The 24030-nt window shown below is 45.6% G+C and overlaps 2 protein-coding genes and 1 long non-coding RNA gene across 3 annotated transcripts; all 3 read left to right on the plus strand.

The window, feature by feature from the left end:
• Window positions 1-219: 219 nt before the first annotated feature.
• On the plus strand, window positions 220-4902 carry LOC117055482 (zinc finger and SCAN domain-containing protein 32-like). The gene is made up of 4 exons (XM_033165017.1): window positions 220-275; window positions 3370-3878; window positions 4036-4117; window positions 4736-4902. The coding sequence occupies exons 2-4, from the start codon at window positions 3465-3467 to the stop codon at window positions 4900-4902; spliced, it is 663 nt and encodes a 220-aa protein (XP_033020908.1). The 5' UTR covers window positions 220-275; window positions 3370-3464.
• Window positions 4903-4981: 79 nt separating this feature from the next.
• On the plus strand, window positions 4982-23529 carry LOC117055484 (zinc finger protein 850-like). Its single transcript, XM_033165018.1, has 8 exons — window positions 4982-5072; window positions 5706-6478; window positions 6563-7111; window positions 19858-19939; window positions 20181-20251; window positions 20912-21038; window positions 22171-22706; window positions 22779-23529. The coding sequence occupies exons 1-8, from the start codon at window positions 5039-5041 to the stop codon at window positions 23418-23420; spliced, it is 2814 nt and encodes a 937-aa protein (XP_033020909.1). The 5' UTR covers window positions 4982-5038; the 3' UTR covers window positions 23421-23529.
• Window positions 7612-16973, plus strand: LOC117056207. Its single transcript, XR_004427706.1, has 3 exons — window positions 7612-7974; window positions 15419-15421; window positions 16956-16973. It is a non-coding gene; the product is annotated as an uncharacterized LOC117056207 (long non-coding RNA).
• Window positions 23530-24030: the final 501 nt, after the last annotated feature.

Consider the following 24030-nt stretch of genomic DNA (forward strand, 5'->3'; position numbering starts at 1 on the left):
GACGGGGGTGCAATGCGCGGTGCTCTTCTTGCGCTTCTGCTCTGGAGGAAGAAAACGCAGGGGGGGGGCGAGCTTGGGGCCCTCGGCTTACCAAGGGTTAAAAGGAACTGAGCTGAATTCCTAGAGAGGAGGGGACAGAATGGTGGGGTGGGACAGGTCTTCCAGAACAAAAGCCCCTCCCTCCCAAATCACTTCCTGCAAGTGGCGGGGGGGGGGGGCGGCGATGTTTTGTCTGTCTCCTTTGCAAGCGCTGCCTCAGTGGCTCCTGCAATCTGGTGAGTCTGCTCTCTTTGCTCCCTTTGGGTGGATGGGGGAGAAATCCCAGGGCTGCAGGCGAGGATGCATGGGGGCCGTGTTCAGATCATGCGCGGGGGGGTGGGGGGCAAAATCAGCGAGTGGAGGGTCCTGCACCTCCTCCTTGGTCTCTGCAAAGCCAGGGGGCGGGTGATTTGGCAGGAGGTCTGCAATTCTGTTCTTCCTTTGTAACAATGGATGCTCAGAAAATAGTGGCTAGCAAATAAACGGCGTTTAGATTTATGCAGGAGTCACAATTGTTAATAGAGGTTGCAGCCAGACGGAAACATTCAGAAATAAGATATGCGCCAAAAATAAAAGACGTTTTGTCTTTTTCCTGCGCAAGCGCTGCCTCGGCGAGTCTCCTCTCTCTTCCCCGTGTCGGGGGAGAATGGACATCTTTCCTTGTTATTGGTTTATCACAAAAATAGCGCAATAAATTTATGGGAATATCTACAATGCATGCTTCATTATTAATTGTGAGACAGTGTCTGAGTTGTTGGTTCGTGAACAGGTTTGAGCAAAAGCAGAAGGAGGGCAAACAGGACAGGGCACTTAACAGATCACATTGAGCATCGCAAACACCTCGTCAGGAGCCCCTGGCCGGGTTGTGCGTAGATGAAGTGTGGTGAAATAGTCCTTTTTCCTAGTTACCAGTGGAAAAATATATAAAGTGTTGGTCTGTTGATGAACGTGGGAGGGGCTTCCAAGCAAGGATAATGATTTATGTTTCCATTAAAATCAACCCGATGGAGCCAAACGCTCAAAAAACTGCTTGAGGCTTTATTTAGTTGTTTATTTTCCATGCTTGAGGCTGCAGGTTGTTATTATTATTCTTGTCTGTTGTTATTATTACTATTGTTACCATTGTTACATTTGTTACCCAGAGCAGCTTACAACCATTTTTAAATATTTTTAAAGGTCAAAACAAAACAACGATCAGAGGAATAGGCAACATGTCTCTGTTGTCAGAGGCCATGGGAAAGAGGGGAAGGTGCCTCTGTGGGGAGGGAATCCCCCAGTGGAGGATCTGCCCCCAGGGTGCCCTCTCTTGGGCCACTCCCACAAGACTCTGAGGGGGGTGGAACTACCAAGATGAGGACCAGGATGTTAAATTCACTTGGCATGCATGTCTATGCCATGGTAAAGCTAAAATACATAAGAGTTATTTGAATCGGATTGCGCTGTGGGTTAAACCACAGATCCTAGAGCTTGCTGATCAGAAGGCTGGCGGTTCGAATACCCGCGACGGGGTGAGCTCCCGTTGCTCGGTCCCTGCTCCTGCCAACCTAGCAGTTCGAAAGCACGTCAAAGTGCAAGTAGATAAATAGGTTCCACTCTGGCGGGAAGGTAAACGGCGTTTCCGTGCGCTGCTCTGGTTCGCCAGAAGCGGCTTAATCATGCTGGCCACATGACCCAGAAGCTGTACGCCGGCTCCCTTGGCCAGTAACGCAAAATGAGCGCCGCAACCCCAGAGTCGTCTGCAACTGGACCTAATGGTCAGGGGTCCCTTTACCTTTAGTGAGGAAGAATTTCTATGGGACAAATATTAAAAACCTGCTTGAAAAGAAGACAGCACTTTGTCTCTCACCTGCTGAAACAATATCCTTGAAAAGACATAACATGGTCAACACAGAGAGACATTTTGAACGTTACAGAGCAAGAAAGAAGAAACTTGAAGATGTTAGCTCTGTGGTGACAGACTGGTTTTACTGTTATCAACTAAATGGAATCCTTAATGTGGATAAGAAATATGGTTTCATGACTCCGAAGTTCACAGTTTGAAAGGGAACTTAGAGATATTACAGGAAAAAATAATGTGCAGAATGTATAAATTATTGTTGGAGTGGGAAACAAAGGATGAGTTGGTTAAATTTGCTATGATATCCTGGGCAAGAGATAAATGACATGACATAGAATTGAGGGGGGGGATATGGAAAAAGGACCCAGCCAATAACCTGGCCGCTGCATTGTATTGTGCTTTTAATATTTAATATTTGGTTGGGATCCGTCCAGAGGGTCTGGGGAAACCCAGCCAGATGGGCGGGGTGTAAATAAAAAATTCTTCTTATTATATTATACCCCTGTGAGCACTTTGAATTGGACCTGTATATGAACGGACCACCAATGCAGCTGTTTTAAAACAGGAATTAAATGTGTTCTCAGGGGTTGTAATGGGAGGGATTCAATGAGGAGGAGGAGACCCATGGATGCTCCTTGGGAGAAAAAGAGGGGGAAAGGAATTCCCTTCATGAAGAAAGGGAACCCAGCCAACAATACGGCTTCTACAATTTGGAGCAGATTCTGAACCATCTTCAAGGGCAGTGCCACATAGAAGACACGGCAATAATCCCATGTCATCCTGGGGATGGAATACCCTGGCCACGTCATCTCTGTCCCAAGGCAAAGTAGCCGGAGCTGGAAATGGTCCCTTACAATCCCAGTAGGAATGTGAGCCCTTCTTTTACTCACTTTTTTGTGCTTTCCTTTGGCCCTCAGGGGGTGGCTAGATAGGTATCTGGCCCTCAGAGGAAAGAAAAAGGGATCCCACCCCAGGAGTCTCCCTTGAGAATTTTTTCACAGATTCCAGATGCTAGAAAATGAGACAGAAGCAGGAAGGAGATGGGCCCTGAAGTGGGGATGGGACAGAGAGCAACACTTGAGGACCCCAGGGATGGTTGGTATCCGTCTTGTCTCTGGAGACAATGGAAGAGTGTGCCTTTGAGGGCGAGATCAAACTGTACCAGCTGTGGCTCCAGAGCCTAATGTCAAAATTACACTCCTAGAAATGCCTCACTAGTCAGTCACAGTTCTGACTTCATTCTTTGACTAATAAACACTGAAAGGCAGGAGCAACCGGGCGGATTCATTCAACGACATTTCCTGTTTCCTGCACATTTTGTAGGGCTAGATGCTGGCTTCTCCTTTTCCTTTTTTGAAAAGGAAGTTCAGAGTCTGGGCTATGTTTCAGTCCAGCCCTGGTTCCTAGCAAGATTCACCCACACTTTCTCAGGGAGCCTGTTTATTCTCTTGACAGTGTATCTGTTTCATATCAGAACAATATTTGCTTTGTAGGATTTGCAAACGCCTCTACTTACTTAGGACAGACGGAACTGGGCAGAAGAACAAGGGAATCCTTCTGATCTCTTGGAGGCTTCCTGAGAGCCCAGATGCATGAGCAAGACTCAGCTGGCCCTGAAGAAGGAAGAGGCCATGCCATCAACACTGGGAGCAGTGGTGGAATCTGGGAAAGCTCCATGCAGAAGATTCTGGGTGAGGAGGATACCCTCGGCTCAGATATGCAGAGAAAAAAGTTCAGGGAGATGTGCTACCAGGAGGCGAAAGGACCCCGAGAGGTTTGCAGCCGACTCTATGACATTGACTGTCATTGGCTGAAGCCAGAAAGGCACACAAAAGCTGAGATGCTGGACCTGGTGATCTTGGAGCAGTTCCTGGCTGTCCTTCCCCTGGAGATGGAGAGCTGGGTGCGGGAATGTGGAGCAGAGACCAGTTCCCAGGCGGTGGCCCTGGCCGAAGGTTTCCTCCTGAGTCAGGCAGAGGAGAGGAAGCAGGCAGAGCAGCAGGTGAGAGAGAGTATCCCAAAATTCCCTCTTAATCCCCCAATCTTTTTTGGAAAGCACCCAAGGAATGATATGTGATACCACTAAAGCTTTTGCCTCTCCCATTCTTTTTCTAATCTTTCTCTCTATTCTCTTTCTTCAATCCTTGTTGCTCTTTCAGGAAACGATTATCTTTGCAGAAATGGGCCTGGATTCCTCTGAGGCAGAGAGGACTGCGTTGGACACCGAAGAGAGGCCAATGGGTAAGGAGGAAGGAGTTTTTTTCTCCATTTGGTTATGTTCTGTGGATTTGGAAACTAATCCGAGGGTTATTTTCATCTTTTGGGGTAGGATACCTGGGGCCAAGATCTCAAACGAGGGACATGTATTTTTACTTATCTAAAATACAAATGTTAAAAGGCACACAGTAGGTGAGACTTTTTCTAAGGCCCATCTGTAGTTAGAGATGCACTGCTTCACCTCTTAGAAAAGCATGTGCTAATGGCCTGCCTCTTGAATTTTGTAGCGGTAGCGGGCCGACATTCTGTCGTTAACTCACGATTTGGGTCCGTGCGCTTCCTCCTGTGCATATGTTTCATAGTTCTTAGCAGAGCAACACAGCTTAGTCCCTGATAATAAGGCTTCTGGAGTCTGTAGTTTTTGTTCTACAAACTACTTTATTACAAACTATATACAGATCAGCCTGGAGCACACTCTTCTTGCATGGTGCTCACAGAAAAGCGAAACCGAAAGTGTGATACAGACAATAGCATCAGTTCAACAGATGCACATATCCAGTTGTGAGACGTCATATCCTTTCCAGGTTTAACCCTGTGTTAACCTGATACTACAACACTGCCACTTACCATTTTTTCTTAAAGGTGACAGAATGATGCCAGGAAGACCTTTTCATCCATCTTTGCATGGAGGCAGAGGAGAAGCAGCATCTATGGAACCAGATCAGGTAGGGAGAAGGAGCATTGCAGTCAAAGAGGCTGTGAGAAGGGGCAACCAGGCAGAAAACAACAGAGAAATGTGTAGTAGATAATTTGTATGTTGTCTAAAAAGGGAACTTTCCCTTTTTATTTTAGGCTCCAGTGTGCTTTGAAGATGTAGCTGTCCATTTCACAGACGAGGAGTGGGCGTTGCTGGATCCTGACCAGAGAGTTCTGCATAAGGCAGTCATGGAGGAGAATCGTGGGATCATGGACTCTCTCAGTAAGGCTGTCTTTTGGATTACAATCTCTTTTGAAATTCAGTATGGATCTCTATGAGATGAACCTCAAGTATTTTGATGGAGCTAAACAAAAACACCCACAGCATCTGGGGTTCTGACAGCCTCATAGTGAACTGTGAATGGAACGTTATTTACTGTTTTGTATGTGAATATTCTTCCTCCACTTTTGCTTTTTAAATTAATGATCTGGCTGGTTTGAACTGTTTAGGTTTTGAAATTCAGGCTTCAGAGACGTTCGGGAAGTTGAAGTACCTTCTGTCAGTTTTTGATTTACCAAAGATATGACTGATGTTGGAATCATAGAATCTTAGAGTCATTGGGGCAAGATCTACTGAGAAGTGTTGCTGTGAAGCCTGACACTACTGAGCAGCCTGTTTCTTCTCATAAAGAGTTAACTTCACTTACTCCATGCAATTTATTGCTGCCCCACTCCTGACACTCAGGTTCCCACAAATATGTTCATTAATGCCTGTCAACAGCAGTGAAGCCTGTTGTAAGACCTTCCTTTAAATTCCCTTCAGTTCTTCCTCTGTCCCAAGCATTACTTAGCATTGTTCAATAATCGAGTGCTGCCTTTCTTCCTAAAGCTGTTATCCATTTCTCTCTTGTTACAGATGGTGATGTTTCGGAAATGAAGAACAATGGAGACCATGACAAAATCTACACAATGGAGAAGCGATACACATATATGGAGTTTATAGAGAACTTCAGTCAGCGCTCCCATTCCACTCCCCTCCAAAGAAATCTCTGTGGGAAGAAATCCTATCAGTGCTTGGAATGTGGGAAGAGCTTCAGTCGGAAGGATAGTCTCACTCTTCATCAAAGAATTCATACGCAGGAGAAACCATATCAGTGCTTGGAATGTGGAAGGGGCTTCAGTCAGAGCACAGGTCTCAGGTCCCATAAAAGAATTCATACTGGAGAGAAACCATATCAGTGTTTGGAATGTGGAAAGAGCTTCAGTCAGAGGGTCCATCTCACATCCCATCAAACAACTCACACAGCGGAAAAGGCATTTCACTGTTTGGAATGTGGAAAGAGCTTCACCCGGAAGGAAAATCTGACTTTCCATCAAAGAATTCATACAGGGGAAAAACCGTATAAGTGCTTGGAATGTGGAAGGAGCTTCAGTTGGAAGACTAGTCTGACTTTACATCAAAGAACTCATACAGGGGAGAAACCATATCAGTGCTTGGAATGTGGAAAGAGCTTCACTCAGAAGGAAATTCTCACTTCCCATCAAAGAACTCATAAAGGGGAGAAACCGTATCAATGCTTGGAATGTGGAAAAAGCTTCAGTCGGAAATCCTATCTCAGTTCCCATCAAGTAACTCACAGTGAGGAGAAACCATATAAGTGCTTTGAATGTGGAAAGAGCTTCACTCAGGTTGTCAACCTTAAAGCGCATCAAATAATTCATACAGGGGAGACGCCATTTCAGTGCTTGGAATGTGGGAAGAGCTTCACCAAGAAATTAAATCTCACTTTCCATCAAAGAATTCATACAGGGGAGAAGCCATTTCAGTGCTTGGAATGTGAGAAGAGATTCAGTCAGAGAGCCGGTCTCATGTCCCATCAAAGAATCCATACAGGTGAGAAGCCGTTTCAGTGCTTGGAATGTGGAAAGAGCTTTAGTCACAGTGCTAGCCTTAAGAACCATGAAAGAATTCATACAGGGGAGAAGGCATTTCAGTGCTTGGAATGTGGGAAGAGCTTCACCATTAAATTATCTCTCACTTCCCATCAAAGAATTCATACAGGGGAAAAGCCATTTAAGTGCTTGGAATGTGGGAAAAGCTTCAGTCGGAAGTCACATCTCAATTCCCATAAAAGAACTCATAGCAAAGAGAAACCTTATTCGTGCATGGAATGCGGTAAGAGCTTCACCCAGAAGGGAAGTCTCACTTCCCATGAAAGAACTCATACAGGGGAGAAACCGTATCAGTGCTTTGAATGTAAAGAAAGGTTCAGTCACAGCGCCAAGCTCTCAGTCCATCAAAGGATTCATACAGGGGACAAATGATACCAGTGCTCTGAATGTGGAAAGAGCTTCAGTCAGAGTGCCGTTCTTAAGGTGCATCAAAGAATTCATTTAAAAAAGAATGTGGGAAAAGCTTCACCCATAAAGTAACTCTCACTTCCCATCAAATAATTCATACAGGGGAGAAACCATTTCAGTGTTTGGAATGTGGGAAGAACTTCACATAGAAATTAACTCTCACATTCCATCAAAGAACTCATACAGGTGAGAACCCTATCGGTGCTTGGAATGTGGAAAGAGCTTCAGTCGGTACTCCCAACTCAGTTCCCATCAAAGAACTCACAGCAAGGACAAACAATATCAGTGCATGGAATGTGGAAAGAGCTTTGCCTGGAAGGAAAGTCTCACTCCCCATCAAAGAATTCATACGGGGGAGAAACCATATCAGTGCTTGGAATGTGGAAAGAGCTTCACCCAGAAGTCTGACTTCTCATCAAAGAATGCACACCAGTAGTAGTAGTAGTCATTTTATCACGATTAATGACCAGTATCAAGATAAATATGCCAATTACAAAATTGAAAAGCTTAGAACAAAATAAAATAATATAAAATCACATACACATAAAAAGTAGCTCTTGTTTGTCATTTATCTGTCAGAAAGGTGTTTATTCTGAAACGGACACTTTAATCAGCAGGTTTACGGAGACACTCAGAAAGGAGATTCACTGGAGAATAAAACCTTTTCTACCCAACGTTTTGAGAGCCAGATATAAGGTGCAGAAAATGAGCTCTAAATCACGAGAGATTACAAGGTAGTGGAATGAAAGAACAACATCACTTGCTGTCAAAGTTGCAGAACAGTGAATCACAGGAAGGAGCAATGGAGAACTTCTGAAACTACAGTGGTATATTAGCTCTGCCCAAGGCATGACGGAGAGCAGCAACAGCTGGGAAAAAGATAGATATAATATTTTACAAGGACAGGAAGGAACAGAGACAGAATAACTGACACACACAGGAGGAATAAGGACATAGTTGTAACATTTCACTTATAACTTTTTAAATCGTATAATGAATTAACACAAATGGATGTTGATTATATTGCACTTATTGTAAAAGAGATTGTTATTTCAACTGGAGTGTAATTGAGATGAATAAGAATTTGGAAATCAGAAATAAAGTAGATCATCAAACCATCAATTCTAGTATGCAGGAGGTCACCTAAATTATGTAATTTGGCATTTGAATGATTGGGATTGGTAATTGCATTATAATTTGTCACTGTTATAATGAGGCTTTCATTCAATTAGTGTAATAAATATAATTATTGTAAAAAATATGCATACATGACAGATAGTCATCCAATCTCTTGCTTAAAAACCGGCAAGGAAGGAGAGTCCACCATCAGAATGTTCTGCCTGCTGTTTAGTCTGAACCTATTTCCTTGTAACTTGAAGCCATTGGTTTGGATCCTACCCTCTGGAGCAGCAAGCTTGCTCCATCTTCCATGTGACCCTTGATTGTCTTGGTCACCCTCCTCTGAACATGTAGTAGCTTGTCAATATCCTTCTTAAATTGTGTTGCACAAAACTGGACACAGAAATCTAGTTGGAGTCTGACCAAGTTAGAAAGGAGCATGACTATTTCTTCCCTCATTATGGGGAGTATACTTCTGTTGATGTAGCCTAGAATAAAAGGTAAAGGACCCCTGACAGTTAAGTCCAGTCGCAAACGACTCTGGGGTTGCAGCGCTCATCTTGCTTTACTGGCAGAGGGAGGTGTTTGTCCGCAGACAGCTTTTCCAGGTCATGTGGCCACCATGACTAAGCCGCTTCTGGCGAAACCAGAGCAGCGCAAGGAACAATGTTTACCTTCCCGCCGGAGCGGTACCTATTTATCTACTGCGCTTTGACATGCTTTTGAACTGCTAGGTTGGCAGGAGCTGGGACCAAGCAATGGGATTTCACCCCATCGTGGGGATTCGAAATGTTGACCTTCTGATCAGCAAGCCCTAGGCTCAGTGGTTTAGACCACAGTGCCACCCGTGTCCCTTGCAGCCTAGAATAGGATTAGCTATTTTTGCAGCTGCATCACACTGCTGAAGAGAAGTGAGAGTGAATGAATGAAAAACCTTGTGAGTGGTACATGGGTATTCTTTTATTTTATTTTATTTTTACAAAAATTTTATTGGTTTTCCACACAGTAAAAGACAATACAACAAAACAAATACAACAACACATACAACAATCAAAAAAGAATAAAAAAACAAATACAAACCACCACTAGAACACCAGTATTTCTTTTTCTTGGTTAGAAAAATAATAATTCTTGTTTTAAATCTACACAGGGTGACTTCCCCCGTTTTCTCTCCTTTGGTTCCAATTCTAATTTACTTTAATAACTTCTCATCTCTAAAATTTAAATCATCCAAAATATCTAAACAGACTTCTTAATATTCATTTTTACTTCATAATACAACCTATTACTTCTTAGCTCAAATCTTGCATCTTATTTTACTTAAACTGCTGCTGATAAACAATTCACATATCTCTTCACTAGTTCAAAATCTTAAATTCTTAACACACTGACTTCAGGGTACCATGGTGAGCCATCCTAATTATATTTTAAATATTCTCACCCTATCCCTCTTCTAACCATTTTTCTTTGCCATCTCGGGATCACCCCCCAGACATTCCTCCATCTCCCTCCCACATCATTGTCCAGAATGTCCTCTTTTTCTTTAAAACCAAAGGTCCAGACGCAGTCCATAAACATCCTTGCAGGGAACTCCAGGGAACACAAATCATCACCTTCCAGCATCTCCATTTCAGAATTCCAGTCATCTTCTAGTTGTAGTTTCACAAGTCTTTTCCCCTTCATTCCTGGGCTCTCACCCCAGAAATTGGATATAAATTGTGTTCTAACCCTGGGTCTCTCACACCAACAGGATTTTCCATGTTCTCGGAGTTGCATAGTCACTGTACTTTGTTTCTCAAAAAATTCCTCAAGTTCCCTAGCAAGGTTTTCTTCCAGTTTGGCAAAGTTCTCAAGAGTCTTTCCTGTAGCATATAACGTTTCCTCGACATCCTGCTTCAACAAATTTAATTTCTGGTTTAACATTTCTAACTTCAAAAAAATAATCCTTTGTTCATGGGTCAGTCCCGAGTCTAAAGCCAGTTTGAAAGCGAAACCAAGCATGGTAGAAGTAGGCAGAGGGTATCAAGTTTCAGTACTTTTCCATCTTTAACCATAAGTTTCAGCCGCCATTTCCCCCCGAGTCAGGGTGAAAAGATTGTAATCCATCAACTTCAAAGAAGAAATATTTCCAACAATTTAGTTCCCCTAAAAGGGGTTTAGCCAGTCTCACTTGTCAAAAGCTCCATAGAAACTTTGTATCCGCTACTGCAGCAGCAGCTAGAAACAATGTTATTTTCTTCATTCAACAAAGGGAGGAACGGGCTTCCTTTTTAACATTCCTCCCGGAGTGCCAATTGTTAAAAAAATTAAATCCAATTAACTCCGTACTCACGGCCTATGGGTTTCTTCTTTTTTTCTTCCAAATCAGGTAGAACGACACGCTCAGTGCGGGCGGCAGCCGCCGCTTCGCCAGCCCGGTTGGGGCATACCTCCACAGCCCGGCGCCGTTGTCCCTTCACTCCCGCGCCCCTTTTACAAGGGGAACGGGAGAAGGGTTCAGCGCCATAGTGAGCTCGCTGGAGAGCCCGTGCCGCGGGACGCTCGACCCGCGGTTTGGCGGAGCCCGCTGTGCGGTAGCGGAGCTCCTACCCCCAGGGCAGGCCAGGGTCGTCTCGCTGCCGAAACGACCCTCAACCGCCCGCAATGGCATCCTCGCCGGACGTCCGAGTGGTACATGGGTATTCTGTCCATGGGAAATTGACCACTGCACCGGCAAGAGGACTTCAATAGTGCCCAGATCCTCAGCTGTCAGGATGGGGTGGGCAGGCAGGATCAGTACCATGGAGAGGGACAAAGGAGTCAGCTTCAATACCCCAGCTAGCAACCCTGCAGCAGAGGCAGAGCAGTTATCTCAGCAGTGGCCTGGAGTTACCAATGAATCTAGCTTGCTATTGGCTGACTTGAGGCCCCACCACCTGAATGCCATACTTGGGCAGTTAAAGGGCTGGTACCTCTGCAACCACTGGCTTCCCCTTGGTCCCTAAAGTGGGTGATACCGCCCCATGAAGGTTTTTTTCCTGGAGGGTGCTAAGAGGCAAAGGTGTGACAGTGCACACAACTTTAACTGCATGATCAAGTTCATTGGTTTTGTGTTGTAGTAATTAAACTATGTATTAAAGAAGAAGAAGAGTTTGGATTTGATATCCCGCTTTTCACTACCCGAAGGAGTCTCAAAGCGGCTAACATTCTCCTTTCCCTTCCTCCCCCACAACAAACACTCTGTGAGGTGAGTGGGGCTGAGATACTTCAGAGAAGTGTGACTAGCCCAAGGTCACCCAGCAGCTGCATGTGGAGGAGTGGAGACGCGAACCCAGTTCCCCAGATAACGAGTCTACCGCTCTTAACCACTACACCACACTGGCTCTTTGCAGCTTTGCTGGTTTACTTAAGACAAGACTTTGTGATTAATATGCAAGTTTTGAAAAGGGACTTAAAAGGGAGTAAGTCTAGAAGTAGTTTAAGCTCAAACTTCAGGTGTTGCTAGACTTCAAATCCCATCAGGCTCAGCCAAGTGTGGCCAATGGATGAGAGTGATGGGAGCTGTAGTTCAGCTTTAAGCAATAAGCTCTTATTTTCATTGGGTGTTGTTGGGTTGTTGTTGCTCCTTTAAAACATACAGAAAACCCATTCTAACCTGCAGTGGTACTATATATATTTGTAACTAACTCACACTAACAAGACATTACCAGATGATTGTTTTTAACTGCAATTTTTAAAACCAGGAATTATTAGGGGAGGCACGGCATGCCCACTCCAAATAATCTTCTCTAGCTTCACTTCTCTTCCTTCACTCAAAGTCCCTCCAATGATCTGCTTGAGGAGGAATCTGCAAATTATTTCCAAATTTTGTTTTAGGAGGCATCTGTTGACAATATATTGACAAATGTACATTTGATTTTGAATAAATATGCAGCTGTTACCATTTAGAATTTATTGTGTTGCTATCTTCATTAGTGGGTTGTGCAAACAGCTTTTCTGAATAATGCTTTTATATGGTAGGGGGCACTGGGGAGGAGTGGGGGGCAGTGGCCCAAAAATGTTTGGTAATCTAGGACCTGGAGTTTCCGGCTCTGAGCATCTCACCCCAGGGTGTCTCAATTCATCTGAGGAGCCTGTAAACCAGTGGATTAGAGTGGCAGAGGTGTCTTCCTGGGCTTCAAGGGAGGAGATTACAGTGAAGCATTAGAGCATGAAAAGGCTTTAAAGAATCATGAGTCATTCGTTGCCTTCTAAATACTGTTTTTGGGTAAGATAGGGAAAATAAAATTTAAAAAAAGCAATTCGATAATCTGAATATATGTTATAATGTGTGTGTGTGTGTGTGTGTGTGTGTGTGTTAATACAACCAAAGTTCACTTTGAATCACATGGAGAGCTCTTTCCCCACTAGGTGGTCAACTCCTCGCCCTCAGGAAAATACAGCTGACCAGGCAGCTGGGGATACAGAAGAGAGAAAGCGAAGTAGAGGTCAATTGGTATTTATTTGGAGGGGGAGAGGCAGAAACCAGTATAAGCCCAGAAAGAAAGAAAGACAGATAACCACAACTAGGAGGAAACCTCCCCCCTCCCAAATCTGCTCTCCCTAAGGATGCGTGGGGATACCAGCAGCCCCGCCCCATTTTTGTACAGTGCGCTCTCTTTCTAACTATCCAGTAAGCTAGCTCACTCACAGAAATGACTAGACTCCCCTTCTTTTTTTTTGCAGCCCTCTCTGCTTCCCTTGCCAAATTCCCCCCTCTGCCCACTCCCATCATCCTTTACAATGTCCCAGATGAGCGGCAGGGGCCGACTTGTCTTCCCAGCTGGTGGAAACGGGGGTGGGGGCGGATCAGGCAGCAGGAAAAGGCTTCTTCGCCTGCCTGCCTCCTCCCTTTCTGCTCAGGTCCCCTGTTAAGCCTCACGCACATCCCCAGCTGACCAAGGCCCTCTCCAAAGCACCGCAGCCAGGATCAGGCCCCCAGAAGACTCGAAGGAAGGAAGGGGGTACATGGGACAGGGACGCTGCCTTGAATGGGTGGGACACCCCCTCTTCAACTCGCCACGATCCATGAACGTGGCTCCACGTGGGATCTGGTTCGTTCTTGTTTGGTTTTGGCTACAGCCAAGCGCGTCGCAGCCAATCAGGAGACAAGGATGGGGATGAAAGGAGATGCAGCTCGAGGAGGGGGACACGCCCCCCTGCAAGCTTTTCCTGCTGTTTCAGACCCAGCGAGAGACCCGCTCAGACCCCTCAAAATACAGCATCTCTAGGTTTGGGTTTGGGTTTGTGTGCGTGTGCGTGCGTGCGTGCGTGCTCCTCCTGCGCTCCTGCTCTGGAGGAAGAAAACGCAGAGAAAGCGGGGTGGGGTGAGCTTCGGACCTTTGGCTTGCCAAGCGTTAAAAGGAACTGAGCCGAATTGCTAGAGAGGAGAGGAAAGAATGGTGGGGTAGGATAGGTCACTTCCTGCAAGCGGGGCGTGGATGTTTTGTCTGTCTCCTTTGCAAGCGCTGCCTCGGTGGCTCCTCCTGCAACTGGTGAGTCTCCTCTCTTTCCTCCCTTTGGGTGCAGTGGGGAGAAAGGGGGTCCCAGGGCTGCAGGCGGGAATGCATGGGGGCCGTGTTCAGATCATGCAGGGGGGCAGAATCAGCGAGTGGGGGGTCCTGCACCCCCCCTTGTTCTCTGCAAAGCCAGGGGGCGGGCGATTTTGCAGGAGGTCTGCAACCCTGTTCTTCCTTTAGAGCAGTGTTTTTCAACCTTTTTTGGGCAAAGGCACACTTGTTTCATGAAAAAAATCACGAGGCACACCACCATTAGAAAATGTTAAAAAAATTAACTCTGTGCCTATATTGACTATATATAAAGTAATTTTTCCATTTTTCCCACGGCACACCAGGCAACATCTCGCGGCACACTAGTGTGCCGCGGAACAGTGGTTGAAAAACACTGCTTTAGAGCAAACGCTGCTCGCTGCTTTGTGGAGAAACAATCGCTTTCATCCACCCAGACCTTGAGTTTGCCGTAATAGCGGACGAGCCTCGTGGGGCGTCCAGAGCACAGTCTGGTCCTGTTGTGTTGGATGAGTTTCAGTTCGTGAGGCTGGAGGATGTGGACTAGGTGCTCGGATCAGTCAGCGCCACAACTTGCACTCTTACGCCCCCTTGGATGATAAGAAATAGCAGGGAGGAGGAGACAGCTGGCTGGGCCAGGGAGGTGGTCAGTGCCTCCCTGCATGAGTGGGTGGTCCCTTCCTGCTTGAAGGAGGCAGGGGTAAATCCACTCCTTAAGAAACCTTCCCTGGATTCAGAGAACCTAACCAACTCACGGCCAGTTCAGTTGCTAATCTCCCTTTCCTGAGCAAGGTTCTTGAGTAAGTGGTCACTGACCAGATCCAGGCGCTTTTGGAAGAAACTGATTTTCTGCATCCATTTCAATGATCTGCATGCAAGCGAACCTTCCCTTGTCCTTCAGTTAGAAGGAAAGCTTTCAGACAGGAGTCTTATCCAGACTCCTGGCTGACCCACGTGTGCCTGTTCAGACATGCAGCCTCTCAGGTGTCCAAATGATCAGGAGAACCACCGGAGGTCTCCCCATCCAAGGAATCCAAGGCAGCAGGAGAGGCCCTGCTGGGAAGGGAGGGAACCTTGGGAGGGATGGGGGTGAAAGGGGCAGCCCCCCCCCCAGTAGTGAGAGTTACTGGGAGACACTCTTCCCACCAGCTATAATTCCCTGAGTTCCCTGGCAAGGAGGACGGGTTGCCTGGCCACTCCAAGGGGGTGTCTCCTAGCAACGCTCAGCACCCTTTACAAACTATGGCTCCTGGGAGTCTATGGACTCTTTAAAGGGGTCTCATCCTGCTTTACAGATGCAGTGCAGAGGGGGACCTGGGAGTGTGTGTTGTCTTTTTGGAATAACGTAATTGAGTTTCATAACAAGGATCATGGGAATAATAAAGGATACTAATAAATTGACCCAGTCTTCTCTTATGATTGGTATATCACAAAAATAGCACACCAAGTTTATGGGAATATCTACAACATATAGTTCATTATTAGAGGTCAGACAGTGTTCTGGGTTCCTGGTTCATGAAATGTTTAAGCAAAAGCAGAAAAAGGGCAAACAGGACAGAGCAGTTAACAGATAACATTGAACATCGCACAGCCAAATGCCTAGTCAGTAGCAACTGTGGTTGTGCTTAGATTAAGTGTGGGGAAACAGTCCCTTTTCCTTTTTTGTTACCAGTGGAAAAGAATATAAAGTGTTGGTCTATTGATGAACATGGGGGGGGGGGGCTTTGAAGCAAAGATAATGATTTATGTTTAAATTAAAGTCAACCAGATGGAGCCAAATGCTCAAAACTCTCTAAATTCCAGCCTCTCCATGGCTGTTTCTTGAGGCTCTGGGTTTAACTTGAGGCTATTTTATCTCATGATTGAGGCTTTATGTGTTGTCCTGGGTGTTATTTTGATTACTTTCTTACTGCTACTGCATTTCTAAGATTATATTACACCATGGGTAGGCAAACTAAGGCCCGGGGAGGGCTGGATCTGGCCCAATTGCCTTCTCAATCCGACCCACAGACGGTCCGGGAATCAACGTGTTTTTACATGTTTAGAATGTGTCCTTTTATTTAAAATGCATCTCTGGGTTATGTGTGGGGCATAGAAATTCATTCCCCCCCCCTCAAAATATACGGCCCCCCACAAGGTCTGAGGGACAGTGGACCGGCCCCCTGCTGAAAAAGTTTGCTGACCCCTATATTAGGATTTATCTTTTTTTCCATGTGTAGCGGATTTACCCCACTAACTGCCCCCCATTCCGTGGCGTAGCGAGGTGGGGGCGATGGGGTTGGCGTGCCCCCCGCCCCGCCCAAGCCCCCCCGGCGGGCCCCGAGCAAGCCGGGGTGCGAGGCCGCTCCGCCCCAGGGCCCGCCCACCAGCGCCGCTATGGAGCGGCACAGTACACATGCGACACATGCGCCATGCGTGGTACGCAGCAATGCGCCGCTGCCATGCCCCCGGGTTTGCTGCCCCGGGTGACCAAGCGGCTTCCTCTGCCACTGCCCCCATTAAATATAGCAGACCCACCTCATGGTACGCCAATCACACCCTCCGCCTCTTTCCCCCCATGCTCCTTCTCCCCACCTCATCTGGTTCCACAGCCGCGACTTCTCCTCCGCCACCAAGAAAAGATGGATGAGGCGGTCTTGCCAGAATCACTCCGCCATCTGTGAGACAGAAAGGTGAATGAGAAGTCAGGAGCGCATGCTTCTGCCAGAGGTGAAGCTATGCGTGTTGAACTAGAGATGGGCCACAGAAAAAGCCTCACGTGCCGAGGGCATTTGGACATTGGTAGCCATTTCAGATTTTAGTTATGTAAAAATTGATGTACCCTGCTTAGGGCTCTTGGATCCCACCAATGACCATCAACTAATAATGCGGCAGACTCACCCCACTAACTGCCCCCCATTAAGTATAGTGGACCCACGGCTTGGCAGGCCAGTGACATGAATTTCTGCAATTTAGCACAGGCTACCTTGCGAGGATCTTGTGTGAGGGAAAACTTAGTGATTTAGAGTCTTAGGAAATTGCTGAACAAACAAGAACTTCTTTCTTTACAAAAAGAAGTGGTTTGTGAAATAAATTGGGGTCAGGAGGTGCGTTCTTTCAAATAAAAGTTAGCTTATTACTTAAACTAAATATAAAGATAGAAAATTCTTTCCAGTAGCACCTTAGAGACCAACTGAGTTTGTTCTTGATATGAGCTTTCATGTGCATGCACACTTCTTCAGAGTATATTTTGAAGGGGGGGAAATGAATTTTGGTATCTGAAGAAGTGTGCATGCACACAAAAGCTCATACCAAGAACAAACTCAGTTGGTCTCTAAGGTGCTACTGGAAAGAATTTTCTATTTTGTTTCGACTATGGCAGACCAACATGGCTACCCACCTGTAACTAAATATAAAGATGTCACTGTAGTATATGCCCAGCTTTTCTTAAACTTCTGTTGCTAAAAGCTTACATGTTGCACTTCAGTTGGAAGTTCAGGTTTCTACCATAGGAGATGAAATAATTAACTCTGTTTCTGTCCATTTACTTAGTTATGACCTGGGTTACAGTTAAATACTTTTAATACAGCACAGCTTCCTTCTCAGCCTAATACTTTGGTTCCTGAGCGAGGGGCATTTTTCGTCCTTCCCCCTCTCTCTTAGCCACTCCTGAGGGATTTCCCACAGACTCAGGGGATCCTCTCAGGCCTTGTTCTTGGTTTGGGGGTCTCCTTTTCCTAGGACGTCTCTCCCCTCCTGCCTGGAAGGAGACCCTGGTTTAGTCCATCTTCCCACAGCTTCTCCCTCTCCTTCCTCCTCAGACTCGGCTCTCCAGATTAAATCCTGCCTCCAGATTAAATCCCAGACCCTCCACTGGGTCGTCTTCCTATCTAAGCTGTGAGGCTCCTTCTGGCTAGAGAGATTCTCCTCTCAGATCAGAGCCAGTTCTCCCTCAGACAGAGCCTCTCTGAATATTAATAATAATAATAGTCTTGGATCAGAGCCAGTTCTCCCTCAGACAGAGCCTCTCTGAAAAATAATAATTACTATTATTATTATTATATAATAATAATAAAATCCCCACCTCCCCTCTCAGATCTGGCCCTGCCCAACTCTCTCCCTCAGAAAGGGCTCCTTGGATTTTCCCTCCAAAAGGGCTGGTAGCCAATCAGAAAGAGAGAGAGGCTCCCGCCCTCTGGTGGAACCTCGGAGGCACTGCAGCCCCACACTCAGCTCTGGCTCTGAGGGAAAATACCTCCTGGGAGAACCTGGGTTGAAGCAAAAGGAGAAAACGAGGAATAAGAAAGGATACAGATAAATTGACGGAGTCTTTTCTTGTCATTTGTATATCACAATTAGTTTACGGGAATATCTACAACATATGGCTCATTATTAGAGGTCAGTGCCTGAGATGGAGCCAAATGCTCAAAACTGCAGATTCCAACAGGTCCCCGTCCCCCCTCAGGATTTGACATCTTTCCGCAGGGCCTGCAAGACGGAGCTGTTTTGCCAGGCCTTTGGTTGGGGCTCAGCCTGACTCCTTCTCTTTTTGTATAAGAACTAATAGGAAAGAGGCCTCACAGCATTCTCACAGGCCCATACGAGATCAGCGTAAACAGTTGGGCCGATGAGCACTTACTGTTCCCAACCCTAAACCTGCGGAAAGCCATCTAATTAGACTTTAATTTGATTTTGACCTGTTTTTAGGAGGTAATTTATATACCAAAGTTATATATCTGATGTTAGCCGCCCTGAGCCCAACTTCGGCAGGGAGGGCGGGGTATAAAATTATTATTATTACCGGTGTTATTATTATTATTATTATTATTATTATTATTATTATTATTATTATTAATTCTAGAATGTCTTGTGTAACTTGAGGCTTTCCCCCCATGCTTGAGCCTTTATGTTGTTATTATTATTCTTTGATGGTATTATTACTACTACCGGTATTACCAATGCTTCAGAGCAGACTGCAACCATTTTAAAATATTTTTAAACGTTAAAACAAATAATAATCCCAAGAATAGGCATGTCTCCGTTGTCAGAGGCCTTGGGAAAGGGGGGAAGGTGCCTCTGTGGGGAGGGAATGCCCCAAGGGGGGATCTGCCCCAGGATGCCCTCTCTTGGCTGATTCATTTGACAGACATTCCCAATGTTTCCTGCACATTTTGCATAGTAACTTCCCTTCCAGTAGGGCTAGACACTGACTTCTCCTTTTCCTTTTTTGAAAAAGAAAGTTCAGAGTCTGGGCTGTGTTGCAGTCCAGCCCTGCTTCCTAACAAGATTCAGGGAACCTTTTCCTTTCCCTGGCTGTGTATCGATGTCATAACAGAACAATGTATTTGCTTTGTAGGATTTGCAAACGCCTCTACTTAGGACAGACAGAACTTGGCAGTAGGACCAAGAACTTTCTTCCGATCTCTTGGAGGCTTCCTGAGAGCCCAGATGGATGAGCAAGACTCAGCTGGCCCTGAAGCAGGAAGAGGCCATACCATCAACACTGGGAGCAGTGGTGGAATCTGGGAAAACTCTCTGCAGAAGATCCTGGGTGAGGAGGACACCTTCAGCTCAGAAGTGCAGAGACAAAATTTCTGGCAGTTCTGCTACCAGGAGGCCAAAGGACCTCGAGAGGTTTGCGGCCGACTCCACCACCTTGACTGTCGGTGGCTGAAGCCAGAAAAGCACACAAAAGCTGAGATGCTGGACCTGGTGATCTTGGAGCAGTTCCTGGCTGTCCTTCCACCAGAGATGGAGAGCTGGGTGAGGGAATGTGGAGCAGAGACCAGCTCTCAGGCGGTGGCCCTCGCTGAAGGATTCCTCCTGAGTCAGGCAGAGGAGAGGAAGCAGGCAGAGCAGCAGGTGAGAGAGACTTTCCTCTGGGTGCTCCCAAAGGGCTTCGAACGTGAGAGAATGTACCCTAAAATTCTGTCTTAATATCACAATTTTTTTGGGAAAGCCTCCAAAGGAATGATATCTGATACCCCTAAAGCTTTTGCCCCTGCCATTTCTTTTCTAATCTTTCTCCCCATTCTCTGTTTTCAATCCCTTTTGCCCTTTCAGGGAAAGATTATCTTTGCAGAAATGGGCCTGGATTCATCTGAGGCAGAGAGGACTCTGTTGGACACCAAAGAGAGGCCAATGGGTAAGGAGGAAGGAGTTTTTTCCCATTTGGCCACACATTCTGTAGATTTTGCCACTAATCTGTGGGTCCCCCCCCAACATTTTGGGGAGGACATGTATTTTTACATAGCTAAGATAACAAAGTCAAAACGCACTCAGTAGGTGAGACTTTTTAAAAGGCCCATCTGTAGTTAGAGATGCACTGCTTCACCTCTAAGACAAGCATGTGATAATGGCCGGCCACTTACCTTTGTCTCTCACAGGTAACAGAATGATGCCAGGGAGACCTCCTCATTCATCTTTGGATGAAGCAGCAGCTATGGAACCGGATCAGGTAGGGAGAAGGAACATTGGGGGGGAAAGAGGCTGTGAGATGAGGCAGCCAGGTTTCTGTTGCTCTTGATTTCTGTCACAACTGCCCTTAACAAAGGCTGTAAATGCCATTCCAGGAGGCTTACCGGTATGTCCTGAGAATGACGAACCACCTCACCTTAACTAGGCTCCTGAATGTTGCTGGTATTACCGGTAATTACCAGCAGCTTCAGTTTCATTTCTAAGTTTATCATTTAATAGGCTTCTAAGCAGTTGACAAATCATAAAAAAACAGTGGCCAGGACTCCCCTAACCAACCCCACCAGTTGCACTAAACGGCTTTCCCCCTCCTTCCCCTTCCTGTGACATTGTGAAGGTTCCCCCTCCTCCAGAACAGTAGACGGGGAGAGTAAAGAGGGGAACTGGAATGTTTGAGCAGACAGAATGATCTGAAGAACACCATTTGGAGTTCCACCCATTCCCCCAAATATGAATACCAGTAATTAAAATACACAATAAAACAGTTTTGTTAAAAAGTTAAAATATGCATCCATGATTAAAATGTACAGTAAAACAATTCCATTAAAACAAAGCAGCAATGAACTGGCAGAAAACAACAGAGCAATGTGTAGTAGATAATCTGTATGTTGTCTAAGAAGGGGACTTTCCCTTTTTATTTTAGGGTCCTGTGTGCTCTGAAGATGTAGCTGTTCATTTCACAGATGAGGAGTGGGCGTTGCTTGATCCTGACCAGAGAGCTCTGCATAAGGAAGTCATGGAGGAGAATTGTGGAATTATGGACTCTCTTGGTAAGACTCCCTGTTGGCTCATGATACCTGTTTTGAAATTCAATGCGTATCTCTGTGTGACTAACCTGCGATATTTTGTTGGAGCTAAACAATAACACCACCAAGAGCATCTGGGATTCTGATACGCCCACAGTGAATTGTAAATAATAATAATAATTTATTATTTATACCCCGTCCGTCTGGCTGGGTTTCCAAGAAATAGAGAGTTATCCTCCAGTTTTGCCCTTTTAAACCTGGTTGGTCTGAACTGCCTAGTCCTTTTGAAATTCAGGCTTCAGAGATCTTATGGAAGTAGAAGTAGCTTCTGTCACTTTTTTCTGTTTCTGTTTTTGCTTCTGTCGGTTTTTGGTTGACCAAAGAGATGACAAACATTGGATATGGTGCAAATTCCATTATTTGGCCAGAAAAGCTAGGCCTTTCAAATCTCAGTCTCATGGACTGACTGGATGCAGAGCAATGGTGGGAGGAAGCAGCAGGGGGAGTTTGTGGCAGAGAGAAGTCCAGAAGCAGAAGCTGAGGAAGAGAGTTAGGCTGGTGAAGAAGCCAGGGTGTCTCCTTCCCTTGCTGTGACAAGCTTCCCTCCCCCCCTCATCTTCCTAAACCAGAAGAGGTATGAAGGGGGAGGAGCAGAGACAATTCCACTGGCAGTCTCAGATCACTTGGGAAGGATCCAGGAGAAGAGTTGCCTTAGTTAGTTGTGGGAAGGCAGGGACCTTCAGTTCCCATAACGTGTCTCATAGGGGCAAGGTCAGTTTCTGTAAGTTTATGGTTGACCAAAGAGATGACTGATGTTTGAATCATAGAATATTAGACTCTTAGAGGCATGGGGGCAAGACCTACTGGGAAGTCTAGCTGTGCTTGTGAGGCCGGACACTACTGAGCAAGCTGTTTCTTCTCATAAAGAGTTAACTTCACTTACTCCATGCAATTTATTGTTGACCCATTCCTGACACTCAGGTTTCCATGAATATGTTCATTAATGGCTGTCAACAAAAGCAGTGAAGCCTGTTATAAGACCTTTCTTTTAATTCCCCACAGTTCTTCCTCTGCCCCAAGCATTAATTAGCATTATTCAATAATCAAGGGTTGCGTTTCTCCCTGAGGCTGTGATCCGTTCCTCTCTTTGTTGCAGATGGTGATGAATTGGAAATGAAGAACAAGGGAGACCATGACAATGTCTACACAACAGAGACGGGAAATAAATATTCTGAGTGTGAAGGCAACTTCAGTCAATGGTCCCATTCCACTTCCTCGAAAAGAAATCCCTTTGGGAAGAAATTTTATCAGTGCTTGGAATGTGGAAAGAGCTTTAGTCATAGGGCTAATTTCACAGCCCATCAAAGAATCCACACAGGGGAGAAACCATATCAATGCTTGGAATGTGGTAAGAACTTCGCTTGGAAGGAAAGTCTCACTTCTCACCAAAGAATTCATACAAGGGAGAAACCCTATCAATGCTTGGAATGTGGAAAGAGCTTTACCTGGAAGGAAACACTAACTTCGCATCAAAGAATTCATACAGGGGAGAAACCATATCAGTGCTTGGAATGTGGAAAGAGCTTCAGTCGTAACTCCCAACTCATTTCCCATCAAAGAACACACAGTGGAGAGAAGCCATATCACTGCTTGGAATGTGGGAAGAGCTTCAGTCAGAGTGCCATTCTTAGGGTGCATCAAAGAATTCATACAGGAGAGAAGCCATTTCAGTGTTTGGAATGTGGAAAGAGCTTCACCCAGAAGTTAAATCTCAGTTTCCATCGAAGAATTCATACAGGGGAGAAACCATTTCAGTGCTTGGAATGTGGAAAGACCTTCAGTCGGAACTCCCATCTTAATTCCCATAAAAGAACGCATAGTGAGGAGAAACCATATCAGTGCATAGAATGTGGAAAGAGCTTCGCCTGGAAGGAAAGTCTCACTTCCCATGAAAGAATTCATACAGGGGAGAAACCATTTCAGTGCTTGGAATGTAGAAAGAGCTTCACCCAGAAGGAAAGTCTCGCAGCCCATCAAAGAATTCATACAATTGAGAATCCTTATCAGTGCATTGAATGTGGAAAGAGCTTCAGTCAGAATTCCAACCTCATGTCCCATCAAAGAATTCATACAGGGGAGAAGCCTTATAAGTGCTTGGAATGTGGAAAGAACTTCAGTCAGAACACCCATCTCACAGCTCATCAAAGAATTCATACAGGGGAGAAACCATATCAGTGCTTGGAATGTGGAAAGAGCTTCAATCAGAGGTCCAATCTCACAGCGCATGAAAGAATTCATACAGGGGAGAAACCATATCACTGCTTGCAATGTGGAAAGAGCTTCAGTCAGCAAGTCAATCTCACTTCACATCAAAGAATGCATACCAGGACAATCATAGAAAAATAGAATTCTATAGTTTGAAGGGGCTCCAAGGGCCATCTAGTCCAACCTCCTGCAATGTTGTAATTTCAACTGAACATGCAAGACATATAGCCATCCAACCTCTATTTAAGAACCTGCAGAGAAGGAGAATGCACCGTCGATTCCACTGTCAAACAGCTCCTACTGTCAGAAGGTTCTACCTGAAATTTACTCAGAACCTCCTTTTTTTGTAACTTGAAGCCATTGATTATTGTCCTACCCTCCAGAGCAGGAGAATATGAGCTTGCCCCATCTTCAATGTGGCAGCTGTTTCAATATTTCAAGATATTAGCAAACGTCCTGCTGGGGCAAGTTGTGAGACTGACCCCCCAAGGTAGGGACGAAGCCTGGGTGCACTCCTGGCTACTCGAGTCCAGTGGCACATTGATATGCGATTGTTCCCCAGTGTGAAGAACAACACACACAAGCCATTAAGGCTAAACTATTTTATTGTAGATAAGATGCAGAGCATGTCTCTGCTTGCCAGCTTAGTAAGTCAGAGCTGTGCATAAGGCATCTAGCATCTCTCTCTCTTGAGCCAGAACTGAAAGTGAAAGTAAAGATATTGTCAGGGAAAGGGGCAACTCAGGAGGAA

The sequence above is a fragment of the Lacerta agilis genome, chromosome 12 (genome assembly GCF_009819535.1).
Source record: "Lacerta agilis isolate rLacAgi1 chromosome 12, rLacAgi1.pri, whole genome shotgun sequence".
Taxonomy (NCBI): domain Eukaryota; kingdom Metazoa; phylum Chordata; class Lepidosauria; order Squamata; family Lacertidae; genus Lacerta; species Lacerta agilis.

Excerpts from the sequence above, each read along its gene's own strand:
- LOC117055484 (XM_033165018.1), top strand. The coding sequence starts at position 5,039 with ATGGAGGAGAATCGTGGGATCATGGACTCTCTCA. Across the intron at positions 19,940-20,180 it reads CACCAAAGAGAGGCCAATGG|GTAACAGAATGATGCCAGGG; the intron begins GTAAGGAGGAAG and ends TGTCTCTCACAG. Across the intron at positions 20,252-20,911 it reads CAGCTATGGAACCGGATCAG|GGTCCTGTGTGCTCTGAAGA; the intron begins GTAGGGAGAAGG and ends TTTTTATTTTAG.
- LOC117055482 (XM_033165017.1), top strand. The coding sequence starts at position 3,465 with ATGCATGAGCAAGACTCAGCTGGCCCTGAAGAAGGAAGAGGCCATGCC. Across the intron at positions 3,879-4,035 it reads GGAAGCAGGCAGAGCAGCAG|GAAACGATTATCTTTGCAGA; the intron begins GTGAGAGAGAGT and ends TTGCTCTTTCAG. Across the intron at positions 4,118-4,735 it reads CACCGAAGAGAGGCCAATGG|GTGACAGAATGATGCCAGGA; the intron begins GTAAGGAGGAAG and ends TTTTTCTTAAAG.